At 35.7% G+C, this 18,614-nt stretch overlaps 1 protein-coding gene across 1 annotated transcript in view; it reads left to right on the forward strand.

Annotated features, from left to right (window-relative positions):
* CDC37L1 (cell division cycle 37 like 1) overlaps positions 1-17,135 on the forward strand; it is a 28,716-nt gene extending 11,581 nt beyond the window's left edge. The window contains exons 4-7 of the mRNA XM_033237243.1: positions 6,445-6,560; positions 7,115-7,237; positions 11,225-11,389; positions 15,476-17,135. Of these exons, the coding sequence (XP_033093134.1) occupies positions 6,445-6,560; positions 7,115-7,237; positions 11,225-11,389; positions 15,476-15,577 (506 nt within the window). The 3' untranslated portion in view covers positions 15,578-17,135. The remainder of the gene's footprint in view (positions 1-6,444; positions 6,561-7,114; positions 7,238-11,224; positions 11,390-15,475) is intronic.
* The last annotated feature ends 1,479 nt before the right edge of the window (positions 17,136-18,614 follow it).

The raw sequence follows: 18,614 nt of genomic DNA on the forward strand, positions 1-18,614 counted from the left end.
TGTTGTAACCCATCTGGCGCTATGTATCTTCAGCGTTTTATAAAACCTGCTTCTGGATAGTAATGTTCGTTATGAGAACAGTGAATTTCATGAACCCTACAGTCTGCATTTCTTTTGCTGTAAAATGAGTTTCTGGGTCAAAAAATAATGTGGTATGGTGAATAATTCATTTAGTAAGACTACAGATGTATTACTGATTAGAAGCATGGCAAGGAGGGAGGGCACTTCCACATCTAGAGTGGGATAGTTCAAGTGAGAAATTACCAGTCCCTCTGAGATGAAGTGGGGCCAAGGTAATCAACCTGCTACTTGATGGCTGGCTCATCTCTGCAGTGCATTGTGCCATAGTGAGATTTTGATGTTTTTTCCTACTGGCAAATTAGGTATTCAGTGGCTAAACTGGATTAGGATACTAGAACATCCTTGATGGGGAAAGTCTACACTGTCAAATCTATGCATAATCACAAACTTGTGCCACCATGACCCCTGAATTTATAAAACTGTTGTGCAAATAATGAGATAGTTGAGGAAAAAACTGACTTAACATCCACAGGTGATTAATAAGCAATCATTTTGCCATTATGTGTTATGAACTTCCAATATACTATCTTGTAATAAATACCAGAACCTTGCTGTTTTCACACCCAACCAGACCAATAGCCATTCCCCGAGTCACATTGTGCCTATTTTTTACTGGAAATGCATATTGACTTTAACTTCAGAGGAGATATATTACTTGCCACAGCACATTGGATCCCCAGGAATGTTACTAAGGTAGTAGGCTCCCAAAATTTTCATGTGTTTTATTTCCCACTCTGGAATAGATATATCTTAACAAGGGACCTGGAATACCTGCAATTTCTGCTTTACCAAGTTCCATCAGTGGAGAGTGGACCAACTTGTAGTCATGGGGAATTATAAGATAATAAAAATCCCTGTGGACTGAATTATGGCACTGAATTGATAGAGGTGTGAGACAAGACAGTGAAAATTTGTGGCTATACCTGCTTGATGGAAGATTTCTGATGTGTGCTTATTGTGATGAAAGAAGAAAGCTTACCAAAATGATGACTATATTGGTATACTCCTTTATTTTGGTTTTTTGTTGTTGTTTAACTTTTGTTTTAAGTTCAGGGGTACGTGTGCAGGATGTGCAGGTTTGTTACGTAGGTAAACGTGTGTCTTGGGGATTTGTTGTACAGATTATTTCATCATCCAGGTATTAAGCCTAGTATCCAGTAGTTATTTTTCCTGATCCTCCCACCCTCCGCCCTTCGGTAAGCTGCAATGTGCGTTGTTTTCCTGTATGTGTGCATGTATTCTCATCATTTAGCTCCCACATAGGTGAGAACATGTGGTATTTGGTTTTCTGTTCCTGTGTGAGTTTGCTTAAGATAATGGCTTCTGGTATACTCTTTTAAACACATCTGCAATAGGAGATGTAATTAAAGCTTCCAGTTGGAGGCTTTCTGGACTTGGATTGCATTCCAGACTCTTGGATGACATCGGCCTGGTGTGTGTGGGGGCTGTGTAGGGCTATAGGGCCTTCCCACCAGTGCTTCTCTGTGGTCTTATTTGTGCTTATATTCTTCAGAGTTTTTCCTAGCTTTTCCCTTATACAATTTGTTGACTACCTTTCTTGTGCTGCTTTTACCCTTACAATTAGGTAGAATTTACCACCCAATGATAAATGGTACAGTATATCATGGAATAGTATAAAGCATTGAAATCTGATTTTTTCCTCTACATTTGTATTTAGTTTATTAATATAGGTAATTCACATTTTATAAATATAAAATATTAATTTAGAAAGAAAGCCTTTTATCTCTTACATTTTACAACCGTTATATTCAAAGTTATATGCATGTTTGACATCACTGGCTTTATGATCATCAGAGCTGCTTTTTGAGTCATCTAATTTTCAGAGCACATCATCTTCAGTTTTAGCCAAAGTTAGCTGTGATTCAGCTTTTTTTAATCTGTGTAGGATGTTGTCACTGGAAATTTTACCAAGAGCTATAAACATTTGCGCAAATACTATGATAGGATTTTTTTCATTTGTACTGACTATGAGTATTTACAACCTCTTCAATGTAATTGTTTATTGCTTTTAAAAAGCATATCAATATCTTATTTTTGAAAAACATTTAATATAAAGCATTCTTACATATGAAGTGAAGTGAATAGAAAATGTATATGATTTTTATTTTTTTTTTTTTTTTTGAGAGGAAATCTCGCTCTTGTCCCCCAAGCTGGAGTGCAGTGGTGTGATCTCTGCTCACTGCAGCCTCCACCTCCTGGGTTCAAGCGATTCTTCTGCCTCAGCCTCCCAAGTAGCTGGGATTACAGGCACCTGCCACCACGCTGGCTAATTTTTGTATTTTTAGTAGAGGTGGGGTTTCACCATTTTGGCCAGGCTGGTCTTGAACTCCTGACCTCAGATGATCCCCCTGCCTCAGCCTCTCAAAGTGCTGGGATTATAGGTGTGAGCCACCACGCCCGGCCTTAATTTTGTTTTTTTAAAAAGTCATTCAAAAATATGCCTGGAAGGAAATCAAAATGTTAACAATAATGTCGTGGTAGAATTACAGATAACTTTTATTTTCTGGATTTTAAAAATTCTTCACAATAAATAAACTTTATTTTTATAATGCGAAAAAAAAAGTTTCAAAGAGTTTATCCTAAGAATTCAAAATGGCTTAATGTTAGAAAACTAATTAATGTGATTCACCATATTAACTGATCGTAGTAGTATAACCACAGGACTTGGTGATCAATTTGATGTGGGAGAAATGGAAATGTCAGAGAAATTTCTAGAACGCTTGATTTGGTAACATGGAGCCTAGGAAGCACTGTAGGATGGCAGAGAGACAAGTATGGGTTTGGTTTCAAGTAAGATGGATTTATGTGCAGGCATATCAGTAGAAATGCATATGGTGGTAGATGATTGGAAATATAGGAGATCTGGAGTTTAGGAATATGGGAAATGATCATACAGCTTTCCTCAAGTAATTCACAAACTAGCTGGGAGATTTTTAGTACACATGGACATTAAAATGAATTAGTGTAGTTTGTTAAAATTCTAAGCCTGGTATGGTGGTCATGCCTGTAATCCCAGCACTCTGAGAAACTGAGACTGGAGGATCACTTGAGCCCAGGGGTTCAAGACCAGCCTGGGCAACACAGTGAAACCTCATCTCTACAAAAAAAAAAAAAATTAGTTGGGTGTGGTGGCTTATACCTGTAGTCCCAGCTACTACAGAGGCTGAGGTGGGAGGATCTCTTGAACCCTGGAGGTTGAGGCTGCAATGAGTTGTGATTGCACCAGTGTACTCCAGCCTAGGCAACAGAGGAATACCCTGTCTCTCAAGATAAATAAATAAATCAATTAATAATAATTCTATAAGTATAATGAAAGAGGAAAGGGAAATCAGTAATAAAGACATGTGTATTTCAGGACCATTTTAGGAATCAGGTGGCATATGAAGGTTGATGATGGATTGAGATTTAGATGTTCACTAGGGAAATACATAGGTTAAAGCATATGATTAAAATATCTAAACTTGTCAAAGTGAGGTTTTCCAAGCATTCAGATAAATTGTTTGGCTAGTTTAAAATGACTGTATTATCCTTAACCAAAGGATTAGCTAAATATTTTTAATGGGTATTTATTATTTATCGAGTATTTACTATGTCTCAGGCCCTGTTCTAAGTGCTTTATATGAATTAATAGCATTTAATTGTCACAAAAATCCTGAGTTAGGTACTGTTTTCAGCCCTATTTTACAGATGAGGAAATGGAGGCCTATAAAGGGACTTGCCCACGATAGTAAAATGGTGAGGCCAATATTTGAACCTGGGCCATTTAGCTCTAGTCTGTTTTCTCAGCCACCATCTTAAATTGTTACTCTCCATTTGTATACAAGTTTGTTTACAAATTCCAAAATAATGTCAGTAATTTGAGGTATATGCTGTTCCACTGAGTTGCTGATTCTCTTTGTGTTTATTTTTTGAGACAGAGTCTTTTTCTGTCCCCAGACTGGATTACAGTTACAAGATCATAGCTACTTCAGCCTCAATTTCCTAGGCTCAAGCAATCCTCCTGCCCCAGCCTCCCAAGCAGCTGGGACTACAGGTGTACTACGCCACACCTGGCTAATTGTCTTTTTGTGTAGAGATAAGGTCTCATTTTGTTGCCTAGACTGACATAAAACTCCTGTGCTCAGGTGATTCTCCTGCCTCAGCCTCCCAAAGTGCTGGGATTACAGGTGTGAGCTACTGCGCCCCACCTGTCTTTGTTTTGTTCATAAAATTCCACACTGTTTCCACAAAGGTCTGTATCAACTACCTGTAACTGAACTTAATCAATTTCATACTAATTCAATGTGCATTTTTGAAATCAAGTGATAGTATTTCTCAGATTTTAAAAAAATGTATTTTTAATGTCAAGTGTTAATTTGTCTCAGGTATTAAATAGGTAGTTAAAAAATACTAACATTTGACCAGGAGTGGTGACTCACACCTCTAATCTCAGCACTTTGGGAGGCTGAGGTGGGTGGATCATGAAGTTAGGAGTTCGAGACCAGCCTGACCAACATGGTGAAACCCTGTCTCTACTAAAAGTACAAAAATTAACTGGGCGTGGTGGCACATACCTGTAATGTCAGCTTCTCAGGAGGCTGAGGCAGGAGAATCACTTGAACCTGGGAGTCGGAGGTTGCAGTGAGCTGAGATCGTGTCACTGCACTCCAGCCTGGGCAACAGAGCAAGACTCCGTCTCAACAAAAAGAAAAAAAAAATTAACATTTAGTGATACCCTTCCCCATAGCTCCAAGTGTCAGGAACCCTTTCATGTCATCCTTCCTGCAAAATAAACCAGAATGGATAAGGCTTTTGTTATTTCAGGGAGTCACAATGCTGCCATGAAGAAGTAAACAAGAGGAGCAATGCTTTATCGTGGATGGTAGATAGAGTTGAAAATATTACCTCTCCAGAAGTGTAAGAAAGCTAAGGCAAAACTGCTTCATAGGATTTACTTTATGGGTTCAAGTGTAAGAAATAAGGATTGTGCTTTCTTTAAATCTGAGTCCCAGGAATCATTAGACTTTTTTAAAAGATAGGGTTTTGGTCTGTCACCCAGGCTGAAGTGCAGTGGTGAGGTCATAGCTCACTGCAGCCTCCAACATCTGGGCTCAAGTTGTCCTCTCACCTCAGCCTCCCAAATAATGGGGATTACACCATGCCTGGCAATATTCTTCATACTTTAAGAAGTAGTTTTAAGTAACTTCCATAATCATTCTGTTTCTCAGAACTTCAAATGACTTAATCATTATATGCAAAGCATTGGGGAAATAACTTTATAAAGCTTAGAATACTCTATGAGAAAATGCTACAGTCTTTATCCTTTTTTTTTTAAGTCCTTTTAAGAGATGGGGTCTCACTGTATTGCCCAAGCTGGAGCATAGTGGTTCCATCATACCTTCTGCGGCCTCCAGCTCCTAGGCTCCCAAGTGATCCTGCCCCCTCAGCCTCCCAAGTAGCTGGGACTGCAGATGCACACTACCATGCCCAGCTAATTTTTAAACTTTTTCTGTAGAGACAGGGTCTTACTGTGTTGCCAAGGTTGGCCTGCAACTCCTGGACTCCACCATTCCTCTGGCCTCAGACTCCAAAAGTGCTGAGATTACAAGCATGTGCCACCATGTCCAGCTTATCTCCTTTGAGACAGTCTCTTGCTCTGTCGCCCAGGCTGGAGTGCAGTGGTGCAATCTCGGCTCGCTGCAACCTCCGCCTTCTGGGTTTAAGCAATCCTTGTGCCTCAGCCTTCCAAGTAGCTGGATTATAGGCGCCTGCCACCATGCCCAGCTAATTTTTCTATTTTTAGTAGAGACAACATTAAAAAGTCAACACTTTGCTGGTTCCGTGATTTCTTGGTGGTATTGACTTTGACCAAATTTCCTACTAATTTAGATAAAAGTGTAGATATAACTTAAATAGTATTTGGATTTCTTTGACATCTTGAAACAAAATGACAACCATTTTCAAATACGCTTAACTAATTTTTAAACGACTTTGTTTATAAAAGACGTCATGAGTAAATGGCTTACATAATTAACTCTCAATTTGCCCAAGACTGCAGGCATTCGTGGATGCAGGACTTTTTAATATTGAACTGGCCACTCTGGCCTGATTAATTATCTGAAATAAAACTTTCTGTGAATTTTAGGAGCATTTTCCAGTCTACTAAGTGTTGCTTTAAAGAGTATTGTCCCTCACTTGCTCTTTTACCATAGTCTGTTGCTCTGGTAATATGAATTGTCTTTAAAGAGAATCATTTAAAAATACTATTGAGAGATTAATGAATTAAGAATTGTTGGTATTTCTTCCCTTATAGGAAGAAAGAAAATATTTGACACTTATGGTTCAATTCTTTTTTTTTTACAGGTATGTTGAGTCGATGGGATGATAGTCAGAGATTTTTGTCTGACCATCCATACCTTGTATGTGAAGAAACTGCTAAATATCTTATTTTATGGTGTTTTCACCTAGAAGCTGAGAAGGTATTATTATGTGAACCTTGAGTTTCTGGGAACCTTAGTGGAAATCTGATTTCATACTTTATTGATGTTTTGTTTTGTTTTCTACATTAAGTCCTTTAAAAGAAAGCAGGAAGGTCATTGGATGAAATTACCATTTTTTGCTTTCAGATCTACTTGAGTTTAATGTGAGATTTTGTTGTTGTTGTTGTTTCAGTTAGCATACAGAAACTTTTCCACTATGCTTTCTCTGCCACTCCACCCCATCTCTCTTGTTTTCATATTGCTATAATCCTTTTCAAACTAATTTGAAAGTCGTATTTTAAAAATCCAGACAGTAATCATGGTATTAAATCAAGTTCAGAGCATGGTCTTCCTTTAGTTATTCTGGTCCACATACAAATAAAAAAAAAAAAAAAAAAAAAAACTAAGATATACTCTTTATATGTTTGTAAAGTATTTGACTTATAACTAAAGAGAGTAAAATCAAAAATATTCTAAAAATTCAAAATTTGAATCAGTATGCCAATTAAATATATTAATATATTTGTTTCTTATATCATTTAAATCTTTTTCAGAAAGGGGCTTTAATGGAACAAATAGCACACCAAGCTGTTGTAATGCAGTTTATTATGGAAATGGCCAAAAACTGTAATGTGGATCCAAGAGGGTGTTTTCGTTTATTTTTCCAGAAAGCCAAAGTAAGTAATTATTTGATATGATAAATGGGAAGATTTGGTCCCAGCTGAGACCTCTTTGTTCTATTCATATCAATAGAAGGCATCCAAGCAGGATGCCACAGGCTAAATTCTGTAGATTTTCTTGTGAAAAGGAAATTTATATTGCTAATTTCTTGCTAATTTAAACTTAAAAGAGCTATATAAGAGGCTGTACTACAGCATGTATATGAAATTGAGACCCATTTAAATGAATGTGTATATTCAGGAAACTTGTGTTCTGTCATTAATTCATTCAGTAAATGTTAAGTGCCTAATGCAAAGCACAGCTGTTTCAGATGCTCAGGATGCATTATTGAGCAAAATAATACAGGATTCTTCATGTGTAGAACTCAGCAGTTTAATGAGAAATCAGACTTTTATAAAGAAAAAATAGGAAGCAACCTAAAAATTCAGCAATTAAGGGAATAGTTAAAAATACCCATGGTACATAGAATGTTATGTACCCTTTAAAATTATATTTATGGAACATTTGTAATGAGCTGAAGACATGCTTATGCTATAAATTCACAGGAAGCAGTACATATTAGATGATGTTGGCCATGTTGAGGAAAAATAGATGTTTAGAAAGATTAAGTACCCTTTCACACTCACAAGATTTGCAGTAATTTAAAAGCTACCCAAGAAGTAGAGCAATAAGAATTTGCATTCACTGCTAGTGGAAGTATAAATTGGAACAACCACTTTACAGAATTTCCTAGTAAAGTTGAACAAGTGCCTGCCTTAACATCCAGAAATTCTCCTAGGTGTATACACCCTAGAGAGTAGATTCTCAAGGTGTGGTCCAGGAACCCCAAGGGGCTTCATGACCTTTTCAGGAGGTTCTCTGTCCAAACTATTTTCACAATAATATCAAGATGTTATTTTTTTCATTTTCATTCTCTCAGTAGTGTACAATAGAGATTAATGTGGAAGTACAAATAGGAGAATCTAGCCATCTTCTGTAAAGCCAGACATTAGATTTAGAAAAATTGAAGGAGAAAGAAAAAGCAGCTCTCTTCTCACTAAATTTTTTTGTTTTGGAAAACAATTTTTTTAAATTAAAATGTTATTAATGGTAGTGTAATGAGTTTGTCATTGTTATTTTTAGTTAATGTTTTTAAAATTCCTCAGTTTTCTTGTCTAACAGTAAATACTGACAGATATAACTCACATAAACAGAAGCTCTTTAGGGTCCTCAGTAATTTTCAAGACATAAAGAGAACTGCTGCTCTAGAGAAACTCTTACACATATGTACTAGATTGCCGTAATGTTTATAGTAGATTGTTCATAATAGCAAAAACCTGGGAACAATGAATAAATTGTGGTATAGGTTGAGTATTCCTAATCCAAAATCCATAATGCTCCAAAATCCGAAACTTTTTGAGCATTGACATGACACTCAAAGGAAATACTCACAGATTTTGTGTTTTCAATTTAGAGATGTTCAACTGGTAGGTATAATGCAAATATTCCCATATCTGAAAAAATTCACAATCTGAAAAACTTCTGGTGCCAAGCATTTCAGATATGTGACCTGTATATTCATTCTGTAAAATACTAGCCAACATCAGCATGGATGGAAAACAAGAGAGTGAATCAAACAAACCACAGAGTGATGTATCTGTTTAGATAGATACTAAATGGATATATCTAGTATCAATGTTCTTATTTTGTATTTTTTTATAAAGTATTTTTTTAATAACAGGCAGAACTAAATAATATATTGTTGAAGGATGCATATATAAGCAGTAAAACTAAAGTAAAGGAATAATTAAGAAGACAAAAGTTACAATAATGATAACCTCAGGGAGGGAGGGGAAATGCTCTTGGGAACTGGTTTCTAGGATACTAGTAATGATCTATTTCCTAATTTCTACGGGCACATAGTGGGGGTGTTGCTGAATAAACTGTGCGTATGTCTTTTACATGCTCTTCTGCACATAGGATATATTCAAACATATACAATTAGAAGTTAAAAGGAAATATACCAAAAGTTTAACTTTGGTTATACTTGTGTGGTGGAATTATAAATAATTTCCATTTTCTTTTTCATGTACTACAATGAACATTTCCTTTTATAAACATAAAATTATTATTTGTATATTTAAAAAAACTGTCAATGTGGCAGTAGTCCTAACTTAAATACCCTAAATTCTTCTGAAATGCAACCAAAACACGAAGTTTTCCTGAAACAGTTGAACTTTAATAGCAAATGCTTGACTTGGTATTTTAGCTAGGCTGCTTCTGGTGACTAGTCTAAACTTTTGTTTGTTTTTAGAGACAAGGTCCTGCTCTGTCACTCAGGTTAGAGTGCAGTGGTGCAATCATTGCTCACTGCAGCCTTGAATGCCTGGGCTCAAGCAATCCTCCTGTCTTAGATTCCCAGGTAGCTGGGACTACAGGCACATGCCACCATCCCCAGCTAATTTTTTGTAGAGACATGGTCTCACTGTATTGCCCAGGCTGGTCTCGAACTTCTGGGCTCAAGCTGTCCTCTTGCCTTAACCTTCCAAAATGTACAGGCATGAGCCACCACACCTCGTCTCTTCTGAATTTTTACTTGACACTTAGGAGTAGTAAAAAACATAATTTCCTTTTCATCTTACATTAATGGATGTGTTTAAACTGGTGTTTAATAAAATAAGGGAACATGGCCAAATCATATATATTGTTTGACATTTACTTTAACAAAGTAAAACTGAAAGGCACTGGTCTTCAATCTTAACATTGTATTCTTAATGATTTTTTTAAATTATGAAATAATCACTTTCATGGTATGCTTACTTTGTTCCAGGGACTATTCTAAGTACTTTACATGGATTAACTCATTAAATTCATATAATATTTTATGAGGATTACTATTGCTATCTTATGGGTGAAGAAATTGGCATAAAGAAATAAAGCAAGTGGCCCACACATTACTTAATAATACAAAATCTGTCATCACTATATCTAAATCCCTAAACTTTAAGCATGCAGTGAGGCCAGCAATTGTGCCTCTCAATTTTCAGAAAGAATACTTTTGGATATGACATACTGTGTGTCCACACAAGTTCTTATAAAGCGAGGTGCTAAAATGTAATTAAGGAAGTTCTTCCTAAATTTACAAGAAGATAGGATGGCAGCACAGAACACTCTCTGTGTTATTTCAATAGATGCTGATGCTGATAAGTAATCCACAGGTTTTAACCTGATTACACAACCTAAAATCCATTTGACAAGATCTCTCCCGCTACTTGAACTTAAAGCCTGCATTCTATTGGTAGGATAAATCTCTGTATCATTTCTCTATAGTCAAAAGAAACATAAACAGAGGCAGCTGCCAATAGGGAGTTGCCTAAGAGTTCCACTCCCTCGACCTAAGTTATCATACTTTTTCTTTCCCTAATATTGAAAAGAAGGTACTTGCTTAACTAGAACAAGAAGACAGTTCCATAATGACGTTGACTGTTGAATTCTATTTGGTTTTCATAGCTCTTATAAGTAGGGAATATAGAGTTAGAAAATTACTAGGAACAGGTAATAGTGCACCTTCATTAATTGTTGGAGGATTAAAAGGTTTTAAGAATATCCCTTGATTGTTTGGTAGTGGGAGGAAGATAGAATGAATTTGACAGATTAAACGAGGACTATTTTGGATCCTGTTAAGGATCCAGATAAATCAAGGAAAATACAGAGAAAGCTTTCTTTTCTTTTAGTCGTGTGCGTATGTATAAGGAGGGGTTGTTTTTTATTAGCTTATTTTGCTGAAGCAGAAGGATATGGAGCAAACCAATTATTAATGTTCCTATAAATCAGGTAGTTTTCACAAATGTGACAGGGATTGTGGTGGTTTCTATATTTAGACTATTCACCTTATCATTACTTCCTCTACTTCAAACCTGTTATATGCTTTCTGAAATTTACTATGTCTAGAAATCTTGAAGAACACAGTCTTTGTTTTTTGTTTGTTTGTTTGTTTTTTCTAGGCAGAGGAAGAAGGTTATTTTGAAGCATTCAAAAATGAACTTGAAGCTTTCAAGTCAAGAGTAAGACTTTATTCTCAATCACAAAGTTTTCATCCTATGACAGTTCAGAATCATGTTCCCCATTCTGGTGTTGGATCTATAGGTTTATTAGAATCCTTACCACAGGTAAGTTGGAAAAGTAAATATTTATTTTATAAGCATATTAGTTCACATAAGTTTTGTTATTTTGCCAAACTTTTTTTTTTAATCTATGTTACCATTTTACATATTCCTGCCTCAGAAGATAACTGTTGAATCTTACTTCATGCCATGTTTTGGTACCGAATCTCACCTCTTAAGTATTTAGAGATACCAGATTTCCTCTCCTTTTAATGTAGTAATGATTAGTTATACCTAACCATTCTTAAGAACAAATCTTAGCTATTGATCCTCTCAGTCATCAACTCTTCAAGATGGCTCCCTCAGGAACTTCTTAACTTAAAACATCTCATCCTGAGTTAGAACTATGCCATTTTGATTTTTTTAGATGAATTAGCTTCAAAGTAGACATGCAAGTGGAACCAGTGCGATCTGTTGCTTAAGTTTATTTAGTATTTTCTTGTTAAATGTTGGTATTGTCTACCAGATGTAACATTTTTAGAACACATTAATGTAGCTGATAATATTGTATCTGGTAATATTGGCCAATTGTTTGAGCCTCTTCAAAGTCTTCAGTGGTTTGATCAAGGTAAAACCATGTCATATAGGCAGCATGAAAAAATTTACATCAAAAAGGAGAAGTGATCAGACCACTGGTCTGCCTGATGCTAGTTAGGATTACAAGTTTAAGTTATTAGATAATTCCTACCCATTTGATTTTACTAGTAGCACTTTAATAGAGCCCAGTCATCTCTCATTTCCAGGCTCCAAGATTTTAAGACCAGCTTTAGCCAGTTTAATCTGTTGCCTACATTCTGAGAAGGAAAGTCTTATTCAAAAGACAATGCAAGGAGAGTCCTATATTTAGTTTTAAACTTCATAAAGTGCTAAAAATGGAGATTTTCAATGACTCGACCTTATGTCACTAATTTCACCATTCCACTTACATGTATGTCCTTTAAGGAAAGTGATTGATCATATTTACCCCAGTCAAAAATATTATTCTCAGGAGTCTCTGAGCCTACTCTGGCTCTAGAGGCTGCCTGGGAAAAAAAAAAAGTCTCAAGGATGGAAATAAATGTTTGATTTTTAAATAATTACTAATGTTCCCCCTTAGTTAGACATGTACGGAATATTCCCTCTACAAATTTCCTACAGATTATCTCTTAATTTTATTTAAATTCAGTGATGATTTTTCTCTTCAGTTCCTAAGAAATAGCCCATAGGGAAGTAGTTTTTCCAGGGGAATTCTGGGACCAAGTCACTATGAAATCCAATATATAAACCTCTTGCAATTAAAATGTCACATAATGCATGGGAAGGAAAAAAAGAGACTTTGGAAGGATGTAACTGATTCTAAACATAAGAGGGAAAGGTACACATTATAGTATCTTAGCCTTTGTTATCAAGAAGTTTCCTCTGGTTTGAGAGAAGTAAATCCTTGTTACACATATTCGATAGCAACTAATATCAGGTGCTAGGCATCCCTTATAGCCATAGGGGGACTAGAATTATACAATTCTGACACTTTTGTATTGCTGATATTATCAGGGTTATTCAGATTTAATTAAGCTGGGCTAATCTCCTCACGGTGGGAGACCAATTCCTTATGGTAAGCAATTTGAGCATCCTGATGTAGTTCTTCTGAAGGATACAAGGCTGGATAAAATTTCAGTTAGATGCTTGCTACATGTGCAGAAAGGATTATCAACTAATTGAGGGAAATAAAATGAGAGGACACTTGAGGGACCAAATCATCAGTTTAGAGGTTTGGAAGAAAAATCTTACCATAATAACATCTCATTTTTATATCAGTTTATAGGTTGCAAAGCACTTTCACACATATTATTTAATCTTCTCAAATACCCTGTGATTCATTTTCATTCATTTTTATAGATGAGTAAACTGAAATTCATAGAACTTAAGTAATTTGCCTGAAGTCAACACAATAAGTGATGAATCTAATATTCTACTTTTGGATTTCTGTTATACTTCACTGCTTATTCACCTGTACCACAGACTGTTGAGTCATATGTGTTGAGAATGTTACTAGATGAAAATATGGGACAGTCAATGAAATTTAAGTATAGATTAGGTTGGGTATACCGATTCCTTCTATTTTTTTAAAGTCTGTGTATGATAGTATCTTACAGTTCTTAGGAAGATGGGTAGATGAGTTTTGGAGAATCTCCTCAGCCAATTGTGTTATTCAAAGTTGTGTCATGGAAAACTGGAGCCCAGTCTTAATAGAGTAATTGTAAGCTCTCTTCCAGAGAATTAGGTTTGGATTGTCAGAAAAAGGGCTTAAAGCTATTTTTTTGGAGAATGAGACAATGTAGCAAGAATATTGGTCATTTTTGATAAAGCTTAAGTATGGGTAACCATTTAGCTTTTAATTTCTTTTTTTAATAATTGACAGCAATTGTTTGAAATAAGCCAAATACCATTCACTATCCTTAGTTTTGAGAGGTCTAATCCAAGGCCTTTTGGATATAGATACAATAACAGTTACTTTAGGTTTATCCTATAGGCTAGCTTTTAATTTTACTAAATTGTGAATTTTGTTCTCCTTGAGGCTTGCTTTACTAAACAGAGGCAGGATTAAAACTGAGGCCCAGTGTGAGTGTCCTGTCTCAGTCAGTTGTCTCTGCTATTTCCTTCATAAAGACCTGATTGGGAATAATCCAAACTCCAGCTAGCTTTTTGACTTTTAGAATAAAGGAATCTCACAAAGTGTTGTACTTTCTTAGGAGGATCTTTAGAAAACCCTGCCTCCCCAACCTCCTATTGGATGGTGAGGTTTAAGACATCTATCCTGTTTGACTATTGTCCTCATTGGTGTTTATTAAATAAAATAAATACAAGTAAAACTAGTAATACAAGTGGTAAAAGTCTTAAGTAACTAGCAGACATTCGGAACAATTGAGTAGACAAAATTGTATTGGGGAAGAATTTTCTAAAGTTCTGGATCTTAAGGGCTATATCCTTATTCATGGTGCTTTAACAAATAATGGTTTGGCCGGGCGCGGTGGCTCGGAACAATTGAGTAGACAAAATTGTATTGGGGAAGAATTTTCTAAAGTTCTGGATCTTAAGGGCTATATCCTTATTCATGGTGCTTTAACAAATAATGGTTTGGCCGGGCGCGGTGGCTCAAGCCTGTAATCCCAGCACTTTGGGAGGCCGAGACGGGCGGATCACGAGGTCAGGAAATCGAGACCACCCTGGCTAACACGGTGAAACCCCGTCTCTACTAAAAAATACAAAAAACTAGCCGGGCGAGGTGGTGGGCGCCTGTAGTCCCAGCTACTCGGAGGCTGAGGCAGGAGAATGGCATAAACTCGGGAGGCGGAGCTTGCAGTGAGCTGAGAACCGGCCACTGCACTCCAGGCCGGGCGACAGAGCGAGACTCCGTCTCAAAAAAAAAAAAAACAAAAACAAAAAAACAAATAATGGTTTTATTTTTGCATTTATTGAGTAAGATTTTATGTTTTCTATTCCCAGTTTTTGAAATTGACGTAACATTTATGAGTGATGTTTGTTTAAAAAATCCCATGGTTTTATTCTGTTTAAAAAATAAGGGTGTAAATACCTCTCAAAAGTGTACAGATTTCTCACTGAGTTTGTTTTAACCTTTGTGAAACCATAGTACACCCTGAAGATATCCATAATTTTTACCCAGTAAATTTTTTTCTTCATTCAGATGATTTGCAGTTTTAGTATTTACTGTTATAATTAGATGGTAATCTTAAAAATGCATTGCTGACTTCAAACCATATTTAAATTATCAGTAGCTGTGTATATATAATCACATAGAAGTTGTAGCCTTGCCTTGTATGATTAAATGGAGAAGAAAGGTGGTGTTTGTTAACATTTCTGTTTTTCACATGTATCATTCTTTTATCACATCTCATAGGTGATAGCATCCTATTTTTTTCTTTATTTTCTTGGAATTCAGCCCAAGTCTCTTTCCAAAGTCCATCTTCTTTCCTACTGCTTTACTACACTGCAGAGAAATAGGACTGTGAAACTGCATATTTATGTATGTGCTGTCATAAAACTGGTTATAATGCGTTTTTTCTCCCCCCCAATCCACCTTTTCTTTTTCCCCAGAATCCAGATTATCTTCAGTATTCTATCAATACAGCTCTCTGCAGCTTAAACTCAGTGGTACATAAAGAAGATGATGAACCCAAAATGATGGACACTGTATAATTTGGTTAAGACTGCTGAGGCCAAGTGCTATTTTGTTACAAGAAAGGAAGAACTTGGCTATTTTCTTGACACTTTTATGGGTGCTGCACTTTATTTTTGTTTGGTTTTTGATGGGAGGGAAAGAGTACTGAAATGTTTTGTAAACTTTTTTTTAATGTGCTGCTAGGTTTTTTGTTTTGTTTTGTTCTGAAGAGAGGAGTGGTACCATATGTTGCAGGAAGTCAAACTGGACTTTTTGTGGCTACTAAATTTGCCTTTAATCTTATTGTTCTCAGTTTTGGAATCAAGTATGAAAATCTGCACAAATGCAATGTTTACAAGAACTGGTTGATTCTGGGAGGCATCTGCTACAGTCTCTTTTTATATGGATATGTATATGTCCTATTCTACAAAAATGATTAAAGATAAAAACGTACTTGTATCCCACTGCTAATTTAGCTGTCAAATCTGGTATTTCATCACATTAAAAGCAATAAATCAGTAGTTGGTAATCTACTTTACTAAGTAAGTTGGGGGGTACAATTTTTAAAAGTCTTAACTCTTAAATACTTGACTTTCGGCACCATCAGTTAAATCCTTGACTATAATACAAATTTAATATAGACATTACATTTACCCTCAAATGATTCTCAAAACTATATTCCTTAGAATTTGATTTTACCCTGCTGACTTTAAGAGTTATAGTAATATCAAAAGTGATGAGCTAATATAGATTTTCTTTTTAAATAAAAATAACTTCAAGCTCACTCTTTCTTAACATAGTCTGGGATCTCTCAGGGAGTAAGTTTTAAAAGAATACTAATGACTCGTAAGAACAAACAGGAATAATAATCTGATTTTTAAATTTGTGGTTATTGTTTCACTGTCATGTAGCCTTTTGAATTTTTTTTTTTTTTGGTTTTTTGATGTAGCTTTTTAAAAAAGGACTCTTAAAAATGATTTTTTTTTTTTTTAAAGCAAGAGAAATCTTGTAGTGCTAACTGTCTTGAGCTGCCAATTACCTATTTCTGAGAATTTGGTGACCCTTACTGGTAATGACGGCATTTACAACATTTGGCATTTCCCGTTTTTCAGCTCAGTTACCATAGAATGCTTCCAAGCTTTACTACTTCCTCTGTAATCATGTCAATTATGCCAGGATATTTGATGATTTAGTTTATGTAGAATTAGGTAACAAAGCTAATTATGCTATCCTTATTATTGAAGGATTAATCTTATGACTTAGACATGAGCTTTGGTTATATTTGGGTGTAGTCTTTGGCTAAGTACCCATTCAGACTAATAGCAAACACTTGGAAGGTGGCTAACTGGAACTGAGAATATATGTCTCAACTTGAGAAACCAAATAGTGCTAAGGGACTCAGGGTGATCAGACCTGTGACCTTGGCCTCATTTGTATTTTATTTTAACTGAGGTGATCAGACACTTAGTACCCTAGAAATGGACTGGAATTATTGAATCTTCTGTAACATCACAATCTTCCTGGTTTTCAGAATAAAAGTCTTTTTGTGCTTTTGATATAAATATATACTCTATAATAAAATGTTTGACTAATTTACATAGTAGTGTTTGTCAGCCTGTACTTTTTTTTTTTTAAACCCATGACCTAGTCATAGACATTTTTTTCTTTTTGTTCTGTTCTGAAGCAAGCTCTTATTTTTCCCTTTCTACCAAATTGAGAGAATGGGCAGACACAGGAGCCATATTCCCAGTTTCACAGAAATGTTACTTGAATTATTTTCCCTTCTTTCCCAGGATTTACCTGTAAACATTCAAATGGTTTTGAATTTCATTTTGCCTTCTTTAAGTTAGAGGTATTTAATGACTGAAGACTGGCGGGAGAGAAAGTATCAACAAACTGAGTAAACTATTCTTGAAGGGTTTTGTTTCTAAAACAGGAATTCCTGAAAAGACATTCTTTGAAACTTGATTTATATATTTTTACTTGCAAAAGAAAATACTGTGTTTTGAGTATGTAAGTGTGATTGGGTTTGTTTTGGGAACCATTGACTGATGCCATAATTTGCACTTAAAGACCATAAATTACATAGTTACCCGTACTTTAGTACTAGAAACAGTAAATTGACATCCTTGAACTAAATCCTACCAAATGAAATGTCCTTTTTTTGGTTTCTTAAGAAATAAAGAGTATACTAAGCAAAGGGATAATTTATATTTCAGGTTGGACAATTTACCCTAAACAAATTAAACCATGGAAAGTGCAAACACATGAATGAAACTTTTTTTTTACATCAAAATATCATCAAAGATTCTTGTTTCATTTGATAAAATTAATATTTGAATAAAAAAATTTTTAAATCAAATAGTGTCCATTTATTCTCTGTTAACTGTCATTTTTTCAGTGGTAGTGAAGATAATACTGACTTAAAATTATTACTCTTAGGTAGATGGGTAACATTCTCTTCCAAGTATACCATTAAGTGGACTCTTTCAAATTTTGCCTAATGAGCTCACAATCTCTTATAACTTTTCTTTAGGAAAATCAGGTCCTCCTCTTCTTTCAGACTGGCATATCATATTACCCTTTTAAAAATGAATGAACGTCCGGGCGTGGTAGTTCACACCTGTAATCCCAGCACTTTGGGAGGCAGAGGCGGCAGGGTCATGAGGTCAGGAGATCAAGACCATCCTGGCCCAACATGGTGAAATGCCGTCTCTACCAAAAATACAAAAATTAGCTGGGCATGGTGACACGTGGCTGTAGTCCCAGTTACTCGGGAGGCTGAGGCAGGAGAATTGCTTGAACCCCGGGAGGCAGAGGTTGCAGTGAGCCAAGATGGCGCCACTGCACTCCAGCCTGACAACAGAGTGAAACTCCATCTAAAAAATGAATGAACATGCTGCCCAAAGAACATGAATCTGTTTTAGTAAGTGGATTTTCTTACAGGATGAAAAAAGTTGATTGTAGGTTTAGGCAAGGTGATCCTGAAGTTAACCTTGGGGTATTTTCAGAGGAGAACAAAACGTCAGTTAACTTTTGTAAGTCAATCATGTATTTCAGTTCTTAAATTGGTGT

The sequence above is a fragment of the Trachypithecus francoisi genome, unplaced genomic scaffold (assembly GCF_009764315.1).
Source record: "Trachypithecus francoisi isolate TF-2019V2 unplaced genomic scaffold, Tfra_2.0 Lachesis_group16, whole genome shotgun sequence".
NCBI classification, from domain to species: Eukaryota; Metazoa; Chordata; class Mammalia; order Primates; family Cercopithecidae; genus Trachypithecus; species Trachypithecus francoisi.